Raw genomic sequence first — 26,988 nt, forward strand, 5'->3', positions numbered from 1 at the left:
AGTATGTTCCTTTGCAGATTTGGAGAAGAGATGAGGCCAGTGAAGTTGACAACCAAAGTTCTTGGTATGATTCAGGCTTCTCATCATATTGGAATCTGGATGAGCTTATGAGTGCATAAGCAAGGTCGATGCAATGGTTTGGCAACCCATAAGATTTTTTGTATCACAAAACTGCTTGAGCTTTGTTATACAAAATTATGGAACATGTGTATTCCCCTTACCTGCTTATTAGACGTTAGCACCTCTGACAATCTTTAGAACTGTAAGCTATTGTTTTGTTTTCCCTAATTAATTTTTTTTACTGTGCTCATTCGCAAAAAAAAAAAAAAAAAATATTTTACTGTGCCATTTAGGTTATGCTGCAGCCAAAAATGACTTCCTTTTTGAGAGGGTACGCAAAATTCCTATCTGATAATGTTCGTTTTTAAAAATTATATGGGGAAGCTAAGAATAAGTGTTCAGATATATTCTGTCATACTATGTGCACAATATTTTCTTCTGAAGAAATGTTGGGCATCAAACTGACTCAAATCTCACAATTTTTTTTTGTGTCTTTAACTTGTAGAGGCTGCAAAGTTTCATTTTCGGTAAGTAAGTGGCATTACTATCATGTAAGTTCCTTTGTCCAAATTTCAGTGCTCAAATAGAAAGCGAATATTGATTACAGATATACTGATGCAACATTCAAGAGGGAAGTCTGCACTTGTTTTCTGTTCTACAAGAAAAGGTGCACAAGAAGCAGCACAGTGCCTTTCACAAACTGGAGGGTCTCATCGCTATTCAAATCCGTTCATGAAATCGATGCAGCAATATGAACGTCTACGGGAGGCTTCCTTAACCTGTAATGACAAGCAGCTGCAGTCTTGCATCGTGCATGGAGGTTATGTTGAATCTTGTCCTCTGGGCAATCTCAACTTTCTAATCTTTCTATTAATTCCAATTATTTTTCTTTTCTTGTCTAGAAAGTTATGTTAGGTGTTACCTAAATTTACACTGAAGTAATTGTAATTCCAAATTTCAGTTGGTTTTCATAATGGTGGTCTTGGCTCAAAGGACCGGAGTCTTGTTGAAGGGCTTTTCCTGAAGGGCGATCTTCAAATTCTATGCACGACAAATACTTTGGCACAGGGCATCAACGTACCTGCACATACAGTAGTTATAAAGTCGACACAGTTTTTGTGAGAACCCTTTTTTTAATATGACGGAATTCTTTCTACTTTCTATTATTCCTTTTTATGATATTTTCTATATTCATATATTTTGTAGCAACAAAGAGAAGAGCTCGTATATAGAGTATGAGAGATCCATGGTGCTTCAGGTGTACTATTAAGTCTCAGCTACTCCTGTCGATCATTATTTGAAAACAAAGGATATGCACCGTCTGCTCATAGCATTTCTGTGTGTTGTTTCTTAGAGCTTTAATGATATGCTTGTTTCTTAAGGTATTTTTAGTTTTTTACCTGATTGACCAATGGATACAAAATTAAAAGCACAGGTTACTGAATCTATTGCAGTCTTCATTAAATATTCATATTGTTATATGTTAACTTTTCTTTTAATAACATGGTAAGTTGGTTCTGACTTGTTTCCATAATTAATTGGATATGCTAAATTCTTGTTTCCTGTAGTGTGTATTATATGTAGTGAAAATTAATATGTATTTGAACTCAATTATCAAAGTTCTTTACACTTTATAATTTAAACAATAGTGTGTGATCATTCTCTTGCTTCACTGACAAAGCCTTGGTCATCCTCAGATGTGTGGGAGGGCTGGCCGTCCTCCATTTGATGATACTGGAACAGTTGTAATTATGACAAGAAGAGAAACAGTAATTTAACTTTGCTTCTGTCTTGTTAATTTTGAAATACTTCCAACTCAAAGATGTGTATTGGCTTATTGGTCTAACCCGCCGTAATTTGTCCTGTAGGTTCATCTATATGAGAACCTTCTCCGTGGATGTGAAATGGTTGAGTCTCAGTAAGTTCTCGATGTTCAGTTGAAAAGTTCTCACGTGTTATTTCAACTGAAACTTAACTGTGACATGCTGGTGCTTCATTTGAAACCTCTGGCTGAGTATAGATACTATGTTCAGGTTGCTGCCATGCGCAGTGGAGCATTTGAACGCAGAAATTGTTCAATTGACAGTGTCTGACATAACTTTGGCAATTGAATGGCTCAAGTGTTCATATTTGTACATCAGGATAAAAAAGGCATGAACGTATTACTCTTGATCTTTAAATCTCTTTGGTTTAAATGCATGATCTAACTTACGACAATATAAATTACCAGAATCCTGAGCACTATGGAATTAAGAGAGGGATTCCTTGTGATCTCCTTGAGAAACAAATGAGAGGTATATTTACTGAACTTTGTGGATGTACGGTTCTCTCATGAAATCATGAAACATTGATCTTTTAGGATTGAATTTACAGATATATGTGTTGAGAAGATACATGAGTTGGGTGAGTATGGGCTAATTTGGACAGATGAAGATGGTTTTCTTCTAAAACCATTAGGTAACTTTCCATTTTTCAAGAAATTTACAACCGTATAATGCAATGATGTCATATGCAACAGTTTTCAACCTATAGTATGAATGAACATAGTGTCTTCCAATTTTGTTAAATCCCTTCTATATCTGATGTTTGTGCGAAGTAGGCTATAGACTTCTGTACCCTCCCAAGAGTGAAAATCATAACTTTGAAATCATATTCAGAGTCTACTTTGGAATGTGCCACTACTCTGCTACTAACAGTTGCTTTAGTGTTAGTGCGATTTAATTTTTGGAGAAAAGCATGAACTACTATTTGTAACAGAGTGGTACCTGTACATACTTAAGGAATGATCATTTCTGTGGTTTCACCTCTTTGCAATACCATACTGGAGTTCTGATGGGACAATTTTAGCGTACAGAATTGTGTTAGAGAAGATATCAAGTACTCAGAGAAGTATCAGAGGGTTGGGCATGCAGCATGAACCGTAATCTTGTAATATAACTTTATTATTAGTTTTCATCTGGTCTCGAATTCATTCGTCCGCAAATTGCTATTTAGAAGTCTCAGTATTCTCAGTTAGTCGCATCAGTTGCATATGTGTCTGTATTGCAATTGTACATGAAGTAACTCTTTTGACATGCATCTTCTTGCTCAGAACCTGGGAGGCTGGTGACAAAATTCTATCTGAAGTTTCTACAATGAAGCTTATTGTCAAAGCTTCTGCATGTTGCAGTTTAGAAGATTTATTGTATATCATCTGCCGCTCTGCCAAATGGGTGTAGGATCGCCAAATGCATGAAAGAATATTTCATATACAAAAAGAGTTACAAATCTGCCATCAACTCTATGCTCCTTGGGAAATGCCTAGACCAAAAACTTTGGGAAAGTAGTCCACTTTTACTGAAACAACTTCCTGGAATTGGAATTGTTACAGCAAAGGTTATTAATTTCTAGCCTTTGTTATTTAGGCACTCCTATATAGAAAGAATGCATAATTAAATGTTGATTTAATGACTGGTATCCCAGGCCCTGAAGAATGTTGGAGTTGATTCCTTCGAGAGCCTTGCAGCTGCTGACGCTAGAAAGCTGGAAAGTGCAACGGGGCGCAATTATCCATTTGAAAATCAGATAAAGGAATCCTTGTCAGCATTACCACCAAAAATTGACATACAAATTGAAGATGTTGGAAACAGACAAGGAAAATTAACCATTATTGTAACCCTAAGTAGTCAATCACAGGCAGTTCGATCCAGTAAACAGAACTCTGCTGACATGGTACATCTTTTATCTTTGTTTTTTTTATCATCCAATGGTGCTTAAACCTACAAATTGTTAAATTATTTTTGCCAGGTTGTGGGCTCGGAGGAAGACAATATGATCCTTTTTCATGAGAAAATAAGGTCAGTGGTTTTATTTTATAATCTTGATGCCCTCTAGGATCCTTTTGTTTTACTGATGGTAGTTTGTTATTTTTTTGGTTATTGTTGGCATCATTTCCGACTCTCCTTTAAAGGGCTCGAGAGTTTTCCAGGTAATAATTCTGAAGTTTTGTTATTTCTGCAAACATTTTTTAACTGGGCTTCAGAAAATATTTGAACCATCGTTATGGAGACTAACAAGCAAATGAACTTGACTGTCAAATTCTCTGTTGGTTCTTCAAGGGAGATATTCTTTTCGTTACGTTTATAATTTCAATAGATTTTCTAGCAGAGTAGCAGTCTATTACAGCAACCTTTCTTTTTTGGTTAGGCTATTACCTGTTGTGCTAACTACCAAACAAGCACCTCTGTCTGATTCAACAGGCAAAGTTCACTTGCCCCATAGCAGCCTCTTCCTGACCGTAAACTGGTACGAGCTCTCGGACTGTTAAACCAAGCAAACATAGCACAGTGATAGTAGACATGAATAAAATTGCTTAACCAGATACCAATCATTGAGGAACTTGCTGTACTCTAAAGCCAAAATCAAAACTATGTTGCTCCGAATTACTCTCACTGGCTGTTCTGTTAATTGCAGCCCATATTCTGTAAAACTTTTTGTGCCGTGCCCCCAGGGTGACACTAAAGGCTGATCTGATATTTGAAGAACACGGTAATAGCTTCAACAGATAGTTATTGTTTGGCAAATTGAAGGTCATTTTACAAGTTTATGCTGACATGTACTGTGCTTTAAATTTTATGATGTCCACAAGAAGCATGTGATCAGCAGGGAGGATGATTTGCATGTGACCAATCTTCCTGCTGATCTTTGCTTGGTTAGCTCCAGGACAACTCAAGCTCACATTGGACGGAGCCCACTATCAAAAGAGGTTTGTGTTACAGAAGATGATGACAGTGTCAACGCTCCAGACAAAGCTGAAAATATTCCTGGAACGAGAAAATTTAACAACTTGGCATCACTGTAAGTGCTTAACCTACTACTCCTCCAAGAATTCCAGAATTGATTTGCTTTCAGCAGAGTAACCAACAACAGAACACTTGCCTGCTTGGACATTAGTCTATTGTTTAAGGAAAGAAAATGCTAGGGTTCTTTAGTGCTCCCTCTGATCCATGGTAAGGGTCGTGGTTTTAGTTCATTTTTAGTCAAATTTGAACTAAAACCACGACACATATCATGGATCGGAGGGAGTAGCAAATATCTGCAATGATTACCTTAGATCGCCAGAGAATTGCTATGCTTCGCAGCTATTGTTGAAACTTCGATCACATGTCAGACTTTGATCTTCGTATTTAGTCTATAGGACCATATTCTTTGAACCTTCTCTTTTAAGTATAATTTGCTGAGGTGATATTCTGATGACTGCAGAGAGGTCCCCAGCTTTGATCTACTACTTGAAGAAGACAATGGAGGTAACACAATACTAGAAAACAATGTCTGCTTTATTTACTTTGCTAACAAAAGTGTCTATAATCCCATGCCTAGATACGGAAGATGCGTCGTTTTATGAACCAGTAGAAGCAGAATGCAAAGGTGCCACCAGCAAGACAATATTCGATCACATACGCAAGAAATCCAGAGATTTTCCAACTCTGATGTTGTCGAAGTCCATGGATAGCTCCTATGAACCTTTGATACTGAAGAAGATGAAGACATCGAGGGACCAGTTTGACTTAGATCAGGGAAGCCTGCATGCGAATGAGGTGTCACCAATGGATTCTGAACATACCGAGGCTACAGTGTCTCCGACCAATACAGCCGAGAAGTGTCGGAGGATCCTGAGCCGAAGTTCAGAGAAGAGCTGCTCTCTATTTGCAGAGAAAATTGACAGCCCACTTGAGAAGAGCAAGATCCTGACCAGATCTCCTTATGAAATCTCTCTTCAGTTTCCAGGCAGGAGGGACAGCCCATCTGAGAAGAGCAAGATCCTGAGCAGAATTGCAAATGAAAACTCTCTTCAATTTGCTGCCAGAAGGGACAGCCTATCTGAGAAGACCAAGGTCGCGTGGACAACACCTGATGAGAACAGTGGTCAATTTGCAGGCAAAATGGACAGCCTATCTGAAAAGTGCAAGGTCATGATCAGACCTCCAGTTGACAACACTCTTCAGTTTCCTGCCAGAAGGGACAGCCTATCTGAGAAGACCAAGGTCGCATGGCCAACGCCTGATGAGAACACTCTTCAGTTTGCAGTCAGAAGGGAGAGCCCACCTGAAAAGAGCAAGGTCTTCAGCAGAACTTCTGATGAGAACTGTCTCCAGTTTGCAGGCAAAATGGACAGCTCGTCGGAGAAGAGCAATGTCTTGAGCAGAACTCCTGAAGTGAACTCTCTGCAGTTTGCAGGCAGAGCGGACAACCCGCCAGAGAAGAACAAATTAGTTTTCGGCCTCCCCTTCTCAGATTTCCAGGCTATGCAATCTACAAAGCAAGTTCCAGCCGCAGTTCAGCCTCTCAGGATTCAAGAGTATTGCAAAGATATATTGGCAAGTTCAAAGAGCAGAGACACTGCATCAGGTACCCAGATTGCCGGCACAAAAAAGTGCCGGCAAAGGTACCAAAAGTGCCGGCAAAGATTTTTCAAGGCACAAAAAAAAGTGTTGCGTTTATTCCAGTCGAGGTAGGTCTTTGCCGGCATTTTTAGAAAAGTGTCGTTAATTATATTTTAAGGCACTTCCAAAAATGCCGCTAGTTAATATTGCCGGCACTTTTGAAAGATGCCATGGAATCTTTTTGCTGGCACTTTCCGAAAATGCCATAGAATCTTTTTGCCGGCACTTTTCAGAAAATGTCACGAAATCTTTTTACTGGCACTTTTCTAGGGATACCATCTAAAAATTTTGCCGGCACTTTTAAAGGATGCCTACAATTACTTTTTCAGGCTTTTAATTCTGGTGCCGCTGATTATTTTCTTAGGCATTTTTAAGGTTGCTATACTGCCTGCAAACATTCAAGCAATCTACAATCAAGCATGCATCACACTCAAGAAGTCAAGCAATGTTTAAAACCAATATTTCCAAGCAATCTAGGTTTGAAACCAACATTTTGAAACATTCAAGGATTCACAATCCAGGCATCTAACTTACATGACCAACAGGGTTCATCTCCACATCATGAACAACATGGTTTGAAACCATTAGATAAAATACACAACAGGGTTGATCTCCTCATCATGAACAACAGGGTTCATCTGCCGCCGAGGAAGAAAGTTGTCATGGAGTTTGGGCCCTGCCTCGCCGCGCGGCCAGATGCCTCGTCGTGCGGCCAGAGGAAGTTGCGCCAGCTGCGCCATGCATCCAACGCCACAGCCAGGTTCACGTCCCCGACGCCAAGCCCTCTTCCTCGTCGAGCATGATGCCAGAGCACCGGTGAGCGCGCCCTCCGCCCTCCACCCACCCTCCTGCAGTTCACTGAAAATGTTCCAAGTCCTTCATCCTTTTGATAGTAAATATGAAGATAAAACACCCACAGAATAATTGTGCTTGGATCTGCCTCAATGGAGAGTGCAAGAAGTAAAAGAGCCTACAGAATGTATGTTCCGAATTAGAGGTAAGTTGAGTAGCTGAGAACACAATAAATCCAATTCATGTTTGATTGTGTAACTGTAACATGTCCCTAAGCAGTAAGCAATACAATGATCACCTTTAGCCTGTCAGGTTTGTTTACTTTTCCATAATATAAACCAAGTGCAGCCTCTAAGAATAGTTCGACATCGACAGATCCCTATACAATCTTATTCTACACAACAAAAGGTTAAATAAAAACTAATCAAAATATAAGCAGATCAGGGAGCAATGAACTAGTAAAAGATTCAAAGGAAAGTGTCATGTCATTAAATGTGAAAAGAAATGCAAGTGAATAAGACTGGACATAGTCGACAGCAGGTTGAATGTTTTTTGTCAACTGTTGATTAACTGTTCAAAGAATTTCAATTGCCAATCTTTTTTTGTAGGGGTAGCATGAAAAGGGTGTGATATAAGCAAGCAAGTACTCCCTGTGTTCCCTATTAATTGACTCTGATTTAGTAAAAAGTTGTAATAAATTAGAGTCAATTAATAGGGAACGAAGGGAACCTATAAATGCCACCAGAAAAGATTAAACATAAATGTGCTATTTAATTTTGGTTACAAGATAATATATGTTTAAGATTATGCAGGCTTAACGTCCATTCACCGTGTTGCTATTTAATTTTTTTTACAATATAATATATGTTTAAGATTACATTCGCAAAAAAAATATGTTTAAGATTAAGCAGTCTTAACGTCCATTCACCATGTTGATATTTATGTCCAAGCAAATACAGGTTCATGCACTCCAGCTAAGTTGGTTTAAGAATAAAAAAACAAATCAAGCAATTTGATTGTTTCAGAACTTGTGGACATCGGTCAAATAGGTAGTGTCCTACTTAAATGACAAATACAGATTATTCAAGTTTCAAAAGATAAGAAAGACAGAGGAACAGTAGGTAGAGCTGCTTAAATATTTTCCTTCAAAAGAATGCAAACAGAGACACAGAGTACAGAACAAATACTTCAGATACTATCTCAATATCCAAGTGTAGCAACAACCATTTTACAGTAACATATGATGAAAATGGACTAAAGAATTAAAGTGACGTCACCTACAACTGGGAACAGTTTGATTTTAGAACAATGATTAAATGCATTTGTTCCAGCAGTTAGCTGATTGGAGCACTTTGGAACATTTTTGACAAGATTTTGGACTGGAATATTGGTGACAATTGGATTGCACAAGGTAAAAGGAAACTTGGATCTGAAGAGCAAAAGAAGGAATAAGAATTGGTCTGCTGCAGGAACTCTAGTCTAGGTAGTCCTCCTTATCTATATATACCTGAAGCGGAGAAGTAAGCCCGGTGCATTGATGCAAGGCTGCGGTTGACTGTCACTGCCATGTCCATGGCAAGCCTAATCCTCCAGGCCTTGTTGATAAAACTTCTCGCTACACGGTGGACACAACACACACAAGTCAATCATCTCAAATTCATAAAGAGAGGTGATTCAGAAACGGAAATTTAATCTCGTTTAGCAAAGCTCAAGCAAGGAAACACTAATACAAGCAATAAATAGCGAAGGCAACAAGAACACAAGCCACCGTAGTTGCACTTTGTAATCATTAAGAGTTCAGGATGAACATACTAGGATATGGGGACACTTGAGACATCTGCCAAAAAACTAAATATAGGATGGATACATGCCCATGAACTCAAAATACACTTCCTCTACCATCCACTAATAATCCTACAACGGTGGCTACTAGAACATCAAACAGCAGTAAATCTTACAGTTCACATCAACTTAATATGAACTTGAAAAATTAGCAGCTCCTAGTGCCTCGATACATGTCTACCTCAACATAAACAATTGATATGAATACTGAATTTCTCTCACAGCATTAAGAAAATATAGCACAGAGTGATCAATTGGTCTAGCAGTAGAGCATGACCAAAGAGAGAAATACCACCTTTGGGTGCCAATGTCAACTAGCGTCAGTGGCGGAGGACCCATTCTGGCAAGGTATGGCTTATGCCATAGCTTGATTTGGCCATTGTAACTAATTTCCTGACTAGAGCATGGCCAAAGCATGTTCTTTTTATCAGTTTTCTTGGTAGAACAGGTATTAAAGATCAGTTTTATGTCCCGCTGATTTATTATAGGTAGTTAATATATGGATTGCTTGATTTTGCATCACGGTTTTTCCTGTAAGCTATTAACTTCGCCATAGCAAACTTTTTTTTTCGTCCTCCGCCACTGACTAGCGTTGTGTTTACCTTCACACGTAGTGTTTAGCCTACTGCAGCCAATATATCAACCTGGGAGGATTTCAACCATCTCTGAATACAGAAACAAGTTCCCGTCTATTTTAAACAAGACAAGGCCACGTGATACCTTAAAAACTAGTCTAAGAAAACCATGAGAACTACATACTTCAAAACCCATGTTCTCTACATTATGAACTGCAACTTGTATTCCTTTTTTTATCTGTTGAAATCCTATCTACATTATGAAGTGCACATGTTATAACAGGTTATCAAAATACACCAGGTCAACTTCTTAAATTCGTATCATAAATTGCTTAAGTTATTCCACGATTCCCAGTTGAAAAGCTAGACCATCTCACCGCTACGATAAGGTTAACATACTATGATAACATTTTAAGGGATTTAAGGAATTGTTGCCATGACAATTAAATCGAGCATAATGAGATTTCTTATGTTGTAGTAGTAAGAGTGCAGATTTCAGTAATATTTAACAGCCTGATCGAGGGAAGACACTCACATCAGCAGGACTGATTTTATTCGGTCTGGAGAATTAATCTTCCAAACCTCGTCAGTCAAGTTCATTTTAGAAGTACAAACCTGAAGATAAAAAAGGAGAGTCAGTTACAGGAAGCAACAAAAACATACCTCAGGAAGTATCATGCGATAGTTTTTCAATATTTAAATCTTGTACAAAAAACTTATAACTAATTAGTAGTTGGAGCTAAAGATTTGTATTCCAGCCAAATTGTTCTAATTTTGCCCAAGTAGACCAGATACCGGCAGAACTGTGGTAGAAGTAAAGAGGTTAGTACTGGTCTACAATAAGATCTCTACAAAAGCAAATGACAATTTCATAGGCCAAGTAGAACTATGGTAGAAGTAGAGAGGTTAGTACTGGTCTACAATAAGATCTCTACAAAAGCAAACGACAATTTCATAGGCCAAGTACCACTGTGGTAGAAGTAGAGAGGTTAGTACTGGTCTACAATAACATCTCTACAAAAGCAAACGACAATTTCATAGGCCATTCATCATTAAATCGATAACCAGCCTCGGCACAGACAATAAAAGCATATTGCAATTCCAATTCAACTGTAACAACTTGGCATACATACAGGAGAGAAACTAAACTACTTGATGAATGATAGTTACCTGCTGATTGGAATGTGCTTCAAAACGTGGTGCCTTTAACCTAAGTTTTTCTGCCTGGTCGGACAAGTTGTAGTGCAGGTAATTGCGAAGAAGCAGGTTAAGAAGTGTTTCCTGCCATGGAAACCAAAAGTCAACCACATGACTTGACAATATTTAAGTTACAAGTCTGAAATTGAAGACTAGTGTCTCAGAACAACCTGGCCAAGCTCATCACGGTGCAAAGTTGCCATGCTGTGCAACCCCAGGAGAGTTATGCAGAGCACCAATTGTATGAGGCACATGAAAGCAGGATCAAACAGGAAAAGGAGCTTACTGGTTACTCAGAGACACAAGAGCATACTGTTGGAATAACTCACCCACGAATTTCAGCAAGGCTGTTGGTGAGTTCATGTGCATATGAGTAATACGAGTATAGCCTAGAAGCCAAAACATCAACAGTCCTCCTATTGAGATTCTTCAGACGAGCAATGCTAGCGTTGGCACATGCTTTAGCCTGGAGAGAAAATCAAATTGGTATGCTTCACAAATGATGATGAAGTGGAGGAAATTCCATGACATACCTCATCGTACTTCTTGTGATCAATAAGGAAAATCAACACAAGCAAGTAGCAGTATATTTCAATCTCTGGGAGACCATGCTTGATTGAAACTTGAGCTACTGGAGCCGCAGTATCAACATCCATCTCAGTTCCATCTTCCTAAAAATGGTAATATTAAGATGAAATGTCAAAAATCTCTGAGCAAGAGAAGCCTCCAGTTTCAATTTTTTAATGTGTGCAGAATGAAACTGGAAGAAGTTTAAACCTCTATGCACCAATTTCAAACTACGAATTTGCGGAATACCAATTAAGCATCAGAACAGAAGGAACCAGGTTCGTCGTGGACTTCAATAGTGAAAACTCAGATGCTTGTACCGCATAATCATACGGCGACAGCTGCTTTACAACGATTATCTAGATTATGGTTTTCCATTCGCTTCTAAAAAGCCAATCAATCCAGAATGATCTGCCATGCGATTTGACAGCCAAGACACATTCAGACAAACAAATATAGCATGCGACGCCCAAATCCTTTGTGTTCCATCAGATTCAGGCATAATTGCTGGTTTACCCTCGAGAATTAGGAGCGCACTGAAGTTGGGTGCTGAAAATACCTTGGGCAGGAGCGGGGAGAGGTGGGCGAAGGCATCGGAGGAAGAGGGCAGCGCGAAGGCGAGGAAGGCCGCGACGTCGCGGGGGGCGAGGCGGCGGCGGAGGGCGACGGTGAGGCGGACGGCGCGGGAGATCCGGCGCACCTCCTTGGTCAGCGACCCGGCCTCGATCACCGACGCGATCTCCTTCAGATCTGCACGCACCGCCAGGAATACATGCGTTAGCTACCTCCCGTCCAGCGCCCACGGCGCCGGAAGCTGATCTAGGGTTTTGGGGGAGGGGCACTGGGAGACGAGAGGCTACTCACGTTGCAAGGTAGAGAGAGCGGGGACGTCGGCGATCGCAGAGATAACGACGGGCGCGGGAGCCACGGAGTCGTTCATCTCGACGTCCACCGGCATGGCGGCGTCGGCGTCGCGAGGGGGGACGGGAGCGAGGAGTGTGAAGGCAGGTAGCGAGCGTTCGTGCGGTGAGGTGAGAGAATGGGTAAGGCTGTTGACTTTTCTCAACAGACTTGACCCGTCCATCCATACAACAAAGGCGGATTAAAAACTGCCGCTAATCCTCCTAACTTTTGCGGCACTTTTTAGATTCTACCGTTAATCATCGAAAAATTAGCGGCACATTCAGTTCTGCCTGTGCTTCTCCAGCATTGGCGGCACTTTTTTCTAACAGCCGGTAATTAAATGATCATCAGTGGCACTATTGAGAATAAATGCCGCCTAAACCTATCATTAACGGCACGTTATAAAAGTGCCTGCATCAAAGTGCCGCAAATTGCCGTACGTGACGTAGTGAGAGTTCAAGAGTATCTTCTCCTTCCTGTGATCTTGCAAATATCTTGTATAGGTCTGGTCAATGTTGTGCTTGAAATATGGAACGGTAACCTACCAGAGGCGTTAGCTAGACAACTTATGTTCAAGAGTATTATTTTTCGTATGCCATTATTTGTTTGAATACCTTTCTCGGTTTCTCTGCTGTGTACAAATGCTATGGATATAATGCATATTAAACATCACTTCTTCCGTGCAATGCCCTTCTGTGTTGTCGTCTACAAATCAGTTTCTCTAAAGATAACTCATGCATGAACATTTGAAAGCAATGATCAATTTACAGAATCAGGTATCACTTTTCACAGGTCTCTGCTACACATTTACAAGTGTTTTTTATTAATCTTTGCAGACTTGTAGTGAAGAGCAAATTAGCCCCAACAAAATTATACAAATCTATCAATGGGGAAGACTGGAACGCCTTTTGCCGATGGAACTCGCGCACTGTGCAATCACTTCCACAAAAGTAGGGAAATATAACCAAAAGAGAACACCAGAGAGTAGAGTATGAAATTACCACAAATTATGCATCCCACGCCCCTAAGAAAAATTCCATCACTCAGTTAAAGTGCTAATCGATCGGTCCATGTCATGGTGGTTTTGTCGTTCACCTTTTCTACTGAATGGCTCAACATCAGCATCCTTGCCTTTTCTTTTGAGTAAATCAGCACCCTTGTTAATCGGAAGTTTAATATGACACTTTACTGCCTTGCATACCCAAGATCCTGGAGATGTAGCGCAACCGTTGTAGCTTGTTTTTTCCTACGTGTCTTGCGTTACCTTGGGACCATGCCTAATTAAACCTGGAAATGGATGAATATCCAAGTCAAATCGAACTATCCAGCGTTTGTCGAAATATACTTGATCCAGTTCACATCCAGTCCAAATAACAAATTAATAAAATCCAAATCTACTTACAAGTCCAAAAAAAAAATCCAGTTCTAGACTAATGCCCAATGCATATCCATTAATTGGACGGTCAGTTCCAAACTTATGCCCAATGCATGTAAATTACAGAATCTCTTTGCTGAAAACTTGACCGAGTTCCTAAATATTCCGAGTCAACACTTGTCAAATTTAGCCATGGAATCTTGGGGTACAAAGCTCTCAGTTGGAGGCGAAAGCACTTCTTTGACGTTGAAAGTTTCTGTTCGGGTAGCATGCTAACATAACAGAGGAAGTGCCCGTGGAGGTGACGGCCGTGTTGGTGGACCGTGACGGGACCAAAGGTGCTGGCCATATCCGACACCTTTTTTTCGGGACTTTATTAAATAGAAAGGGCTACAAGAAGATTATGGTCTAGCATCTGAAGGATCTTCAGACCCGGAATACATCAATGAACTACGAGAAAACAAAAGAGCAACCTTACAGTAAGATGAGCCACATGTAACATCGAGGTCGGGGAAGCAGGGACCTGGCGAAGATGCATGCACCACAACCGTCCCCGTGGAAGAGTCAGATGCAACCTCGACAACCATCCTTGTGGAAGAGTCAGATGCAACCTCGACAACCGTCCCCGTGGTAGAGTCAGATCCAACCTCGACCGGCGACGAAGGAATGGCCTACAATGGATTTTTTTAGACCCCATGTGTACTCAAAAGATCTAAATCTAAGGCTAGGGTTTGCAAAAGCTTATAACAACCGGAGTGATCGACGCAGAGGAAGAGCCAGTCATGTCACCGCCGCCATAGCCAACATCACCGCCTCCAGCCTCGCCGACCGTGCGGGTGAGGAAGAGCCAGTCATGTCGCTAGATCGAGAAGAGTGGATGAGCTCGAAATGGGGAGAAATGGGGGATTTGGATTTAGCGGTAAGAGAGACAACACTATATACGGTGGCAAAATTTGGAGCGCGGTGATCGAATTCATCCTGCCGAGTTTTTGCCGTTCCGCGTGAGCTCGCGCCATCTCCCACGGTGCGGGAACGCGGCGTTGTTGATTTGTGCAGAAACGAGGGTGGCTCGCTAGAACGGCCGATTTGCTAAAGGTGTTTTGAGAAGTGGTTCCTGCAACAACGCGGACGAAGCCAGGCAACCAAACAGAGCAAAAAAAACCGAAAATTGCTGACTTGATACGAGGCAAAGCGTGGCCAGCTACCAAGCGCAGCTCTTTAGAGATAGACTGGATTATTATAGGATAGTAGGAGGAAGAGTGGAGGACGGGAGTTGTGTCTTAGTGCCACGATGCATAGCCAACGCACGCGTCAATAGCAGAAGTGGCACGGAGGACCGCTTTGTCTGACTGAATCAGTATGTGAAGGTACCCACCATAAACACGACAAGTAATAAACGACACTTACGCCCGCAGGTCGTGAAAACCACTATCTCGATCAGTTTTCTTGCTAAGTTGACACCACTAAACACCAAGCTCTACACTCGTCAACCTAGGAAGAATCTGGACATCGGCAGACACAAGTTAAGGAGCACCAAAGCGTACACGACAAAAACAACAGCTGGAATCAAACTGAAGGATTAACACGTGCCATCACATGAAGGCCTAAAAAATCTCAAATTCTGAGGAAAAGAAGGCAGTTCATCAGTATACATATATATTAAATAAACACTCGGAAAAGCTAACTGCAGCAACTAGTCTCCAGGTTTTCTGTACAATGATTTGGTTGGCTGGTGAGGGAGGACGGAACAAGTACATTAGGAAGAAGACAAATTAGCACTACAGTTCAGTTCATAGCAGAATGTTCAAAAACTAACTATGAAAGATCAGTTTCTACAACAGAAATCACAGGTGAGAATCAGATTCCTCCCGAATCAATACAACTCTTTGAAGTTCAGGTCCCTAATCTCTCCTCTCTCCATATAAGCATTAAAGAACTCTTGCAGAAGCAGCGGGCACACATCCTTAATGAGCATTGGTATGTCCTTAGCTTCATATTTGCCTAGAAACTTCCTGACCATATCTACTCTGTGACATGTCACAATTCGCAGAAACACAATCAGGCCTTTTGCATTATCTGAGAAACCACCGCCCAACTTGAATCTTCCCAAAAGAAACATCAAAAGAAGATAACTTCCAGCAAGACCTGCTTGCCATCCAGAATCGAAGGAAACCCGGGCCACGACATAGCGAGTGGTAATAGAAGACGGCCGTAAGACGATAATCTGGTCATGTAGCCGCATAATAGCTTCCGGAATCCTTGAGACTGGTATGAAAGTTGTATGCCACTCAACTGGCAGAACATCTTGATGAGGAGACAGTATCTGCTTGGACATGCTTAAGATATCCTTTGGAAGTTCGTCCTCCGGAGGCAACAAGGACATCAAAACAGAATGCAGATTGTTTCTGTCCTCCTGTTCTGCTGCGAAAGAGAAAGCCTTAATTTTTGCTCCAGGCTTGATTTTAACTCGACCACTGTTGTCGACGTAGAAGTCATCCTTTGTCAGCTTCACAAAGCAATTACCCGCCTTGTGCAGGTCAGTGACCTCTTTCACCAGAGAGTGCGTGAAAGTCTGGCCTTTATCCTGCCAGAACCATCTGCTTCCAAGTCTCCGTGTGCCAGGAAATTTAGCACGCCAGTTTGGCACTTCCATTACCAGAGGGAACTGTTTTGCATAATCATCGAGGGTGTAACTTCTTGGAGAGTATGGGAACTCAGGAGGAGGCGGAGGACTACCATTCCAAATCCAGCGCCGCCCAAGAGTTGGAATCATCGGTGACATGATCTGCTGGTAAGAAGAGAATGATAAAAAAAATACAAGTATAAGTTGGGACCATTTGAAGTACACTGCACCAGCATGCAGTACATGATGATGCATAACTGAATACCAGGCAATGTAATAAATCTAGATGTCAACGTATTTAGCATTATGATTCAAATAACATGATCATGAGATTTTATGCCTTAAAACTAATGTGAAGTATATGCTCATGTAATACTTTCGCAAAAATGATGTGAACAAAATAGCTATAATACATGATGGGGTTCATACTCAGGATGATGTTTCGCAGAACAGAAACTAGATGGAACATGCTATAGAACTGTACTTCCTCAACTGCATTATTCCTGTCATGATTGTACTTCAAAACTGAACCAAAAGCATGTTCCATCTATAGCATGTTCTAATCGTTAGCAGCATAAAAGCCATTGTGCAAGCAAGTATGATATCTCCATTACTTCCTGCAATCACCCAGGACTACCTATGTCTCAGAAAGTTTTATTGCACAACTAGCTAATCCAGCTTGACCGGAAATAAATAAGTTATTAGGAAGAACGTAAAAAAAAGTATAAGATAACGATTAATATAACAGGATAGCACAGTGATCATGGAAACGTTTTAACAACTAGTGGGAAATGAACAATATTTCAGGCAAACAGCACTTATCCATCAAAAGCAAGAGTAAATTGCATACAATCATCTAGACTATAAACAAATTTTGATTCGATATATTCAAATGAGAAAAAAAAATACCAACTAGCATACCTGAGCAGTAACCAAGGTCAAAGCCTTACACTGTGTAGGATTAACCTTTCCCTGAAAGAAAGAAAGTAGTTATGAACCAATCTAGACAACAAAGCTCTAATGGATTAACATTTTGAAAACAACAAAATGAATAGTGATATACTACTTACAGGCATAATGCTGCTTCTAGGCTCTTTTTCTGGCAGGATAAGTTTAGCAAGACCACAACGAGGGCCACTGTGATCATATGGCAAATGTTAGACATAGCTTCCCGAAAAAATAGAAAAATGTGGTTAGAAAAACAAGACTAGAAGATTGTAGTATTGACCTTCCAAGCAAGTGTATGTCATTTGCGACCTTCATAAGAGATGCAGGAACTGTGTTCACAGCGCCACTACTCTCAACAAAAGCATCTTGCGCCGCCTATTTTTTGAGAAAATATTATGAGATTAGCCCGTAATTATGAAATACTAGACCAAACAGAACAATCGTAGCCTATTTTGGAGAATTTCTAATGCATTCATCTAGGCTGCTAGAATACACAGTAAAAGAGCAGACATTATTAAATATATTGTATAATGCATAGAGAATAGAGATCATAATCGAAGCAATCCAGCAGCAATCATTGATTTATAAATGTTCAGTTCAAAATGCCCATTTGATCCACCCATTGTAACAGCAACGTGATTACCCATAACCTGTGATATCACGAATACAAACAAGAGTTGATTACCATATTCAATACAACATTCAGCCGAACAGTAGGCCACGGAGAATTCCTTATACAACCGAATGATTGCCATATATACCCAATACTTTAGCAGGAATGATGTAAACAAAAGAGTGATAATACACATGAGGTTCAGTGACAGGTCCAGTCAGGTAGCTTATGCATGGTTTATTTCAGAAGATATTGCATTGCAGAACAGAAGCTAGATGGAACATGTCATAGTATTATAGTACTACCTCTGTCCATAAATAAATGTCTTAGATTTATTAAATTTTTGATGTATATAGACACTATTTAGTGTATAGATTCATCCAAACTTAAAAAAATATAAGACATCTATTTATGGACGGAGGGAGTATCTTTAATCTGTATGTAACTCGTAATTGTTTGCCACGAATCCCTATTTAGATGCTCAGGTTTTTATTAAACGTTAATTTTAAGCAGCGTAAAAGCCATTGTGCAAACAAGTACTACCACTGTCTATAAATAGGCGTCTAAGATTTGTTCAAATTTGGATGTATCTAGAATTTAGTGTCTAGATACATCCAGATTTAGACAAACCTCAGACATCTATTTATAGACGAGTACCTATGCCTCAGAAGGTCTTACTGCATACCTAAACTAATCCAGCTCAACAGAAAATAAATAAGTTATTAGGAAGAACATGAAAATATAATGAGTATAAGATAAAGATTAGTAGAACAAAATAGCATAGTGACCACAGAAACGATTTAATAACTGATGGGAAATAAATAATATTTCAGACAAGCAGCACTTGTTCATCAAAAGCAGAGATCAAATTGCATAAAATCATCTAGACTAAAAACAAGTGTAGATTCAATATATATACTCAAACAAGAAAATAAGGTACAAGTAGCATACCTGAGCGCAAACCATGGTCAAAGCCTCACACTGGGTAGGATTAACCTTTCCCTGAAAGAAAGAAGTAGTTACAAACCAATCTAGATAGCAAAGCTCGAATTGGTTAGCATGTTGGAACAACCAAATGATAGTGATATGCTACTTACAGGCTCATTTTCTGGTAGGATAAGTTCACCAAGTCCACAACGAGGACCGCTGTGATCATATAGCAAATGTTGAAAGTAGGTTCCCAAAATATTAGAAAAATATGATTATAAAAACAAGACAAGAAGATTGGAGTACTGACCTTCCCAGCAAGCGCATGTCATTTTCTACCTTCATAAGAGATGCAGAAACTGTATTCGTGGCACCACTTCTCTCAACCGAAGCATCATGCGCTGCCTATTATAGGAAAAAATGAGATTAGCGCATAATTATGAAATACTAGACCAAACAGAACAATCGTAGCCATAAAAGTTGTGTGTCTGTGTGTGGGGTTGGGGGCAATGTCATATTCGACCGGCACAGTCCTAGCATAAAACCATAAAAGGGGAGCATTTGCTACTACAGATAACAAAGCTCAACAGCTAGCATAAATGTAACTTTTTAAGTAAATGGTTTCTTAACTGCCCTGGGTTAATAACTACTAAGGATTATCAACAAATCATGTTTTGCTGACAATTGCCATCATTCCATGTTTCTGTGTTTTATTTAAAAATATTTAAAAAAATAGTTTCAGTTTCTTCTGCACACTTGGTGGGAACATATGTCCCACATCTCAATTACACAAGTAATTTCAAATGAATTTCATGTAACCTCCAACTAACAAACCCTATTGGCGATTTAAGGTTGTGCCGACATAACAACTAACCAAAGCTTCAAACTTGTTCTCTGCTGTCACAAAAGGTAGATCTGTTTCCTCGGCCACTGCAGCAGCAATTTTGACATCAAATCTGAAAGAAGAGATGAAATTTTAAGCATGTAGAAGAAATGGCATGCACAAAGAACTTGAGAAATGCAAGGAATGAATAACCAACCAAAAACATACAGTAGTAAACTTATACTACTTATTTTGAACAATCTAAATGAGTTAAGACAGAAATACTTGTCACTCTAAACTAACAGTTTGTTTCATTTGGATTGTTATGGTCATAACAACCTGGATATATGGCTACATGGATACTCTACACAAAGTAGACTAATACGAAATTGTGAAGAGGGGGTAATTAACAAACAACAAGAATAAAAATAATAATAATAATAATGTAATAGTTTATGCAAAACAAAAGAACTGCAATTACCCTTTCTTGGTGTTCAGGCCAGTGCCAACTGCAGTCCCACCTTGAGCAAGCTGCACACGAGCGAAAATGATCAGCAAATACTCATGTATGCCTAACATTTGAGAAGGGAAAGAACTTAGTGCAGTACCTGATACATCCTTGGTAAGGTACATGAAATTCTATCAATTCCATACTTCACCTGCAAATACAGTACACTACAATCCATAAGCAGCCTCTCTGACAATCTAAATTGCATAGTGATCAATAAGGCAATAATAAATGCTGGGAGAATTCCTACCTGTGTAGCATAACCACTGAATTCTTGACCAAGAGTCAACGGGGTGGCATCTTGGGTATGCGTACGCCCAATTTTAATGATGTCTTTGAACTCATCAGACTGTACCACAGAGTTGGCAAATTTATCAGATTATATTTACCCATGCTATATGTACAACCAAACCATAAGCCATCTAGGTACTGATAACAAACAGAATAACATGTCATCCAAAGACCAAACCAGAATATGGGGTTATGATAAAGTATGGGGAATGGTGAAAACATGTGTTCTGTGACTCTTACCGCATTCGCGGATAATTTGCAAGCAAGGACATATAAGAGAGCTGATTATAATCATATACTAGCTATTAGCTTATATCCATTAGCATAAAGAAGACTCTCAAATGATATGTGGCCCGTGGAAACCACATTAAAGCCTTATTCATAATTTGAACAAATAAAGGACAGTGGGCCACTACTCAATTAATAGCATAAACATCCAAGGTTGGCCAGACAGATACCTAGATATTTTGAATTTTTAATTCATTTATCTATGCTGCTAGAAAACAAGCAAAAGAGAGATTGAATTCTAATGCATTCATCTAGGCTGCTAGAATACACAGTAAAAGAGCTGACATAAGATTACATGAGAATTTGTATTGCTAATGCATCTATCTAGGCTGCTAGAATACGCACTAAAAGACCTGAGATAAGATGGCAGGAGACTTTTGAAGGTAACTGTGATTTAGAACGCGGTCTTTTACAAACTGTAACCGAGTCAATAGTTGAAAAGCTAGGCAAGGAACGAGACAAGCACAGTAGCTAATATTCTCACAAAAGGGTATAATATTTCAACCTTTGAAAGAAGTGACTTATGCAACTGATCCAAGCATGGGATAAACCTTGAATTGATCTCTACAGCTGCTGCTATGTGCATAACCTGGAAACAGCATCAACAAGATTCATACATCTGCAGGAGGAAACAGCGAAATGAATGAATATAAGAAAGTAGCGAACACTTACAGTGGGAAATGTATCATTTGAGGACTGTGGCCTGTTCACATGGTCATTAGGGTGTACCAACTTATCATCACGCTTATGTCCAAGTATCTGAGCTGCCCTATTAGCAATTACCTGGAGAAACAGATCATAAATGTTAATGGTGCAAAGTATGAACACCACCATAAGCTCATAGCATGTTGACATCAGAAATAGCTTAAAGTATTTAACAAGTTTTTGTCTTCAAAACCAAATTGTTCACAGAAAACAAAATTGGGCGTGCAGCTTTTCCAACTTTCCCTCGGCTGCTTCCATTACTGCCCTCCTAATTTTTAGATCCAGCCTATACTCCATATTTGCCTTGAAAAGTCAAATCATAAGTACTAAGTCTTCTAGGCATAGATAACACGTAACCTAAGCATCCTACAAACTACCCAAACGAAATGATGAATTACTCAGAATCTTCTAACTGCAAACCAAATAAATTTCTAAGTGTTATCAACATGGCAGTCTTTTATATATTCTAAAACAGCATGCGAAACATTTACCAACATAGCACTCAGTTAACATTTGCAGGCAGTAAGAACTGAAAGGGGTACTTCAGAGTCATGTACTCTGTGAAACAAAGTACTAAGTTGTAGTATACCTTAGGCAGTGGCATCTGCTCCCGCTCGCCCTGCCACAGCATATGCATCTGCATCTGCCTCTGCATCTGCATCTGCATCTGCATCCGCATCTGCAGCGGTATCTGCGGGTGCCCGCCCTGCCACAGCATCTGTACGCCCCACAGACTACCAACAAAACCACGACAGCGAAGCATCATATCAACCACACAAGCCGTAACGCAAACAGATCAAAATCGAGAACTATGAGGGGGCTACGAATCCCACGGATCCATGGATACGATACCCTAAGAGGACAACCACGTACTTGTTGTCGGGGACGCGGATGGCGCCGAATGAGACGCGCTCCTCGCGGAAGCCGGTGGAGATCGGGCGGGTCAGCGCAGGCCGGAGCTGCCGCGCGGCCGCCGACGGCGAGCCGGATGCGCCCGCGAGGCGGCGCAGAGCCATCGCCATCTGGCGGGCCGCGTGGAGTCAGGCAGAGGAGTGAGGAGACGGGGAAGGCGGCCGGGGGTGGTGTAGTATATCTGGGCTGGGCATAGGTCGGGCCGGGCAAAGCCCGAGTAGGAAAAACTTGTCACGTGGAACGAGGAATGAGAGCGATTCCTATTTGACTCTTCAGGCGAAGCGTACCTCCTTTTTTAAAAAACTTAAACCATTATATTACGCAAACAGTAGGCCACCTCATTTAAAATCTTCCAACCCCCTTAGATACCCTGGAAGGAAAAGAGTACGTCTGAAACCTGCTGCCGCCAATCAGATAATAGTTACATCGTTTATAAGCATAGGAAGAATAAAGCTAGGAGCCTCTACTAGCCAATTACAAGAACTAGATGATTCCCTGCGCGATTGCTGCAGAACATTAGGATGCGAAACAACCAAGAAAAATATGTACACAATACAAAATATTTTTTTACTGAAAGGAATGAGAAGAGATTTAAAAAGAAACACAATGATGTTAATATAAAGGAAAAGATTTAACACACTTGCAATTTGTAGAAAAGATGGTATGTTATCACTAAGGAATCAGCTATACAACTAATATGACCAAGTTTACAGAACTTGGCATGAAAAATCTGTAATTAGGTGTACATGGGGAAACAAAGAGTGTGTTAAACTAAGAGTAAGAGTATTCCTTTTTAAAAAAGAAGTCACACTAAGAACAATACTTATAACATGTGATTTTTTTAATTCATATGTCTTCATTCATCCAATCACATAACTCTTTCGAATGAGACAGCTAATACAGAGAGGAGCTCCTTATTTTGAGCGAGGAAACATATAGTGAATGTTATAGTAGGAGGACTGAGCCACTGAGCGTTATTTTGTTGTTGATACTTCTGCCAGTTAATCAAAAAGAAGAATGGGAATGTTAAGCATAGATTGTGATTTCACCAACAGTTCAGGAACTTCGCATAGATGCATCTATCCCATAGCCCAGAAACTTGGGGCATACTAAATATAACAAATGTTAGGTGAAACTTGTTTTGGGTTTGCATGAAGAATATTAAGGGGCCTCCAAGTATTTCCTGGCATCTTAATTAGCCTAATCAGGGAGCACGAGTGATTGACAAAGCCTATAAACAAAACTGGAAGATAAAGACAGTAGGAGTTTCAGTCTCACCTCGGAAACCTTTGGAGTGAAAACATGCAGTAATTTTGCTGATGAAGATACATGAACTTCTCTTACTTTCCATTTCTGAAAATAAGTTCTCTTTTAACATACTATCCAAGTTTGATGGGCATGAAGGCGTAGTCCAATGCGACAATATTTTCATATTTGTAGCAGTTGTATCTTAACAAATATGAACTGTTATATATGTAGCACCAGGAGAATAAGTAGACAGATCTATTAATGAAAACAAAATGAACCATTTTCAATGTACGTACAACACATCACAATGGACAGTTTTCACAGTAGTTTGCCCAAGCAAACAGCTGGGCCAAATTATTAAAGAATCTTACCGCAGTGTAGTTTCTGACTGAATATCATGCATCTCTATTTTCTGGAACTGTGATACCCACATGAAAGATATATAAACTGGTTAGCATAGGAATTCACATGGCAGTACTCTTAGTCGTCGAAGATGACATATTTGATGGCCTCCAAGGATGCGAACTCCCTGTGGTGCAAACAAAAGTTTACTCAGTGAATCAAATGGATGATGCTATACGAACGAAATAGTGGTAGAACGAACACAACAACAGCATAGTGTACAGAGTAATGTAAGCAAAGAAAAAGGAGGGCTAGTCCTGCCCACCATGAGGAAGATGTGTTGCTAAAATAAATCAGCCGAAGATTAACCATCGCGTGCATCTCAGCAGGAGGTCTCTAGTTGAAGATGAAAGTGAATATGCGAAGGTGTTCAGCCGGTGAGAGAAACACCAACAGCTGCTTTATAAACACTTTTCTGCTGCTGGCCATTAAGAGATGAAAGTGGATATTGTAGTGAAGCACTAAGCGTGGAAGCTGGTCATGAATTCATCATCGCACCCGGCTGCATGCGAGAGGGAATGGGAAGAGACGGAAGACGATGTTTACGTAAATTGGAGAAAAAAATTCGATGTAATGGGGTTTTACCTCTGATGTGGCATGAAAAATAAGTTAGTGAGGTGGATGTGGTGGGCCTGCTGATGTGGCATAGCTGCATGTTAAGATAAATAGGTTAGTGGGGATGAACTTTTTAGTTATATAGGATTCATATCTGCATAACAAGCTCTGGCTAATTCATGAGCCACCTCATTTGCTTCTCTATGACAATGACCATACTCAACTCTACCAATATGAGATGCCAAATCAACACAGTCTGCAAAGATTGCAGATTCTTCACCCCACCAGGCTTCATCACCATTGCATGCATTTATAGTCTCCAGCGAATTAGATTCCATAATCACATGTGTACCTCCATAATGATTCACCAAAGCCAGACCTTCTCTCATAGCTAACGCTTCAGCAGTAGCAGCCGATGAAATGTTTGGGACATAAGTACTCGATGCCGCCAGGAATTTACCTTGTACATCCCGTATAACGGCAGAAACTGCACCAGCTCGATCATCACGGTAGAAGGAAGCATCAACATTAACTTTGATCTTCCCAACCTCAGGCTTCTTCCATCGATGAATCCCTCTTGGTACTTTAGAAAGGGCTTTTGCATCATTAGATACAATGGAAAGGATGGACATCTTACACTGAAATATTGGGGGAACCTCCTCGCCATGCGTTCGTCGGCGGCGGATCCACCATAGATACCAACAAGTAGCACATACTAGTTCCTTAAACCCCATCTCTGTGAACCCTGGCACATTGGCATTCAGGCCTCGAATAAGATATTCCAGAATAGCCGAGCCAGACCGATCAGACAATAGGGCCTCGTCAATACAGTCAGTCAACCCCAAAGAAGTCCAAAGTCCTCGCGTTGTATGACACTGAAACGGGAGGTGAGCTATATCTTCAGGTCCCTGCATACAAATGGGACATTGTCCAGAGGTACCAATATGGCGATTTACCAGAATAGATTTAAGCGGAATAATGCCATGCAGGGCTCGCCATACGAAGATCTTAATCTTGCCCGCGAGTTTTAGAGACCATAGTGTTTTCCAAACAGGGTTTCGGGCAGAATGTCCAGGGAGGGCCAACTGATTAGCCCTAGCTCCAAACGCATGCCGCCACTGAAGATAATAACCAGATCTGACAGAATAGCGTCCATTCCTATTGTAATTCCAGGCAATGAAGTCGTCAAAACCATGATGATTCAAGGGGATTTCCAGAATGCGTTTCACATCGATGTCAAAGAAGAGTGAATTTAGAAGATCAATGTCCCAGTAGCCCGTCGTCGGATCAATAAGATCTGCGACTTTTGTTGGAGATATGCCCAAGAGGCAATAATAAATTGGTTATTATATATCTTTCTGTTTATGATAAATGTTTATATACCATGCTATAATTGTATTAACCGAAACATTGATACATGTGTGTTATGTAAACAACAAGGAGTCCCTAGTAAGCCTCTTGTATAACTAGCTTGTTGATTAATAGATGATCATAGTTTCATGATCATGAACATTGGATGTTATTAATAACAAGGTTATGTCATTATGTGAATGATGTAATGGACACACCCAATTAAGCGTAGCATAAGATCATGTCATTAAGTTCACTTGCTATAAGCTTTCGATACATAGTTACCTAGTCCTTTCGACCATGAGATCATGTAAATCACTTATGCCGGAAGGGTACTTTGATTACATCAAATGCCACTGCGTAAATGGGTGGTTATAAATGTGGGATTAGGTATCCAGAAAGTATGAGTTGAGGCATATGGATCAACAGTGGGATTTGTCCATCCCGATGACGGATAGATATACTCTGGACCCTCTCGGTGGAATGTCGTCTAATTAGTTTGCAAACATATGAATGATTCATAAGAGACCACATACCACGGTACGAGTAAAGAGTACTTGTTAGGAGACGAGGTTGAACGAGGTATAGAGATACCGATGATCAAACCTCGGACAAGTAAAATATCGCGTGACAAAGGGAATCGGTATCGTATGTAAATGGTTCATTCGATCATTAAGTCATCGTTGAATATGTGGGAGCCATTATGGATCTCCAGATCCCGCTATTGGTTATTGGTCGGAGAGAAGTCTCAACCATGTCTGCATAGTTCGCGAACCGTAGGGTGACACACTTAAGGTTTGATGTCGTTTGAGTAGATATGGAATATGGAATGGAGTTCGAAGTTTTGTTCGGAGTCTCGGATGGGATCCAGGACATCACGAGGAGTTCCGGAATGGTCCGGAGAATAAGATTCATATATAGGAAGTCATTTTACATGTTTGAAAATGATCCGGTGCATTTATGGAAGGTTCTAGAAGGTTCTAGAAAGGTTCGGAAGAAATCACTATGGAAGGCGGAGTCCCGGAGGGACTCCACTAGCTAGGCCGGCCAACCCTAAGGGGA

At 40.3% G+C, this 26,988-nt stretch overlaps 3 protein-coding genes and 1 long non-coding RNA gene across 10 annotated transcripts; 2 read left to right on the forward strand and 2 right to left on the reverse strand.

The window, feature by feature from the left end:
• Window positions 1-21: 21 nt before the first annotated feature.
• On the forward strand, window positions 22-6,935 carry LOC127347644 (ATP-dependent DNA helicase MER3 homolog). The gene is made up of 13 exons (XM_071818163.1): window positions 22-64; window positions 354-391; window positions 566-587; window positions 668-880; window positions 1,022-1,178; window positions 1,267-1,318; window positions 1,758-1,829; window positions 1,929-1,978; window positions 2,094-2,211; window positions 4,673-4,896; window positions 5,302-5,345; window positions 5,419-6,447; window positions 6,847-6,935. The coding sequence occupies exons 1-13, from the start codon at window positions 31-33 to the stop codon at window positions 6,933-6,935; spliced, it is 2,142 nt and encodes a 713-aa protein (XP_071674264.1). The 5' UTR covers window positions 22-30.
• LOC139830023 (uncharacterized) lies at window positions 3,846-4,556 on the forward strand. Its single transcript, XR_011743626.1, has 3 exons — window positions 3,846-3,896; window positions 4,010-4,027; window positions 4,513-4,556. It is a non-coding gene; the product is annotated as an uncharacterized lncRNA (long non-coding RNA).
• Window positions 6,921-12,502, reverse strand: LOC127295473 (probable 26S proteasome non-ATPase regulatory subunit 3). Of its 6 annotated transcripts, none has more exons than XM_051325430.2 (10): window positions 12,320-12,502; window positions 12,015-12,205; window positions 11,422-11,559; window positions 11,218-11,354; window positions 11,059-11,092; window positions 10,862-10,972; window positions 10,227-10,306; window positions 8,782-8,889; window positions 7,573-7,668; window positions 6,921-7,340 (listed from the first exon to the last, which is right to left on the reverse strand). In XM_051325430.2, the coding sequence occupies exons 1-8, from the start codon at window positions 12,411-12,413 to the stop codon at window positions 8,856-8,858; spliced, it is 819 nt and encodes a 272-aa protein (XP_051181390.1). In that variant the 5' UTR covers window positions 12,414-12,502; the 3' UTR covers window positions 6,921-7,340; window positions 7,573-7,668; window positions 8,782-8,855. The 6 variants fall into 6 exon arrangements, with proteins under 6 accessions (XP_051181390.1, XP_051181387.1, XP_051181389.1 ...); XM_051325427.2 differs by having other exon boundaries at window positions 6,921-7,452; XM_051325429.2 differs by lacking the exon at window positions 7,573-7,668.
• A 2,850-nt stretch (window positions 12,503-15,352) lies between these two features.
• On the reverse strand, window positions 15,353-22,557 carry LOC127295475 (uncharacterized). 2 transcript variants are annotated; one of them, XM_051325434.2, is made up of 15 exons: window positions 22,333-22,557; window positions 22,049-22,193; window positions 21,427-21,537; window positions 21,260-21,343; window positions 20,426-20,524; window positions 20,276-20,326; window positions 20,149-20,198; window positions 19,719-19,800; window positions 19,155-19,249; window positions 19,015-19,063; window positions 18,869-18,919; window positions 17,585-17,679; window positions 17,427-17,493; window positions 17,278-17,328; window positions 15,353-16,518 (listed from the first exon to the last, which is right to left on the reverse strand). In XM_051325434.2, exons 1-15 carry the CDS (start codon window positions 22,479-22,481, stop codon window positions 15,607-15,609), a joined length of 2,091 nt encoding a protein of 696 aa, XP_051181394.1. In that variant the 5' UTR covers window positions 22,482-22,557; the 3' UTR covers window positions 15,353-15,606. The 2 variants fall into 2 exon arrangements, with proteins under 2 accessions (XP_051181394.1, XP_051181393.1); XM_051325433.2 differs by having other exon boundaries at window positions 15,353-16,521.
• Window positions 22,558-26,988: the final 4,431 nt, after the last annotated feature.

This window comes from Lolium perenne, chromosome 4, assembly GCF_019359855.2.
Source record: "Lolium perenne isolate Kyuss_39 chromosome 4, Kyuss_2.0, whole genome shotgun sequence".
NCBI classification, from domain to species: Eukaryota; Viridiplantae; Streptophyta; class Magnoliopsida; order Poales; family Poaceae; genus Lolium; species Lolium perenne.

Coding starts and splice junctions, on each gene's coding strand:
- LOC127347644 (XM_071818163.1), top strand. CDS start 31: ATGAGGCCAGTGAAGTTGACAACCAAAGTTCTTG. Junction 65..353: donor GTTGACAACCAAAGTTCTTG/GTATGATTCAGG, acceptor TGTGCCATTTAG/GTTATGCTGCAGCCAAAAAT. Junction 392..565: donor ATGACTTCCTTTTTGAGAGG/GTACGCAAAATT, acceptor TTTAACTTGTAG/AGGCTGCAAAGTTTCATTTT.
- LOC127295473 (XM_051325429.2), bottom strand. CDS start 12,413: ATGCCGGTGGACGTCGAGATGAACGACTCCGTGGCTCCCGCGCCCGTC. Junction 11,355..11,421: donor ATCACAAGAAGTACGATGAG/GTATGTCATGGA, acceptor TTTTCTCTCCAG/GCTAAAGCATGTGCCAACGC. Junction 11,093..11,217: donor AGCCTTGCTGAAATTCGTGG/GTGAGTTATTCC, acceptor GGGGTTGCACAG/CATGGCAACTTTGCACCGTG.
- LOC127295475 (XM_051325433.2), bottom strand. CDS start 22,481: ATGGCGATGGCTCTGCGCCGCCTCGCGGGCGCATCCGGCTCGCCGTCG. Junction 20,327..20,425: donor TCAGTGGTTATGCTACACAG/GTAGGAATTCTC, acceptor CTGTATTTGCAG/GTGAAGTATGGAATTGATAG. Junction 19,801..20,148: donor GGCCTGAACACCAAGAAAGG/GTAATTGCAGTT, acceptor CTCTTCTTTCAG/ATTTGATGTCAAAATTGCTG.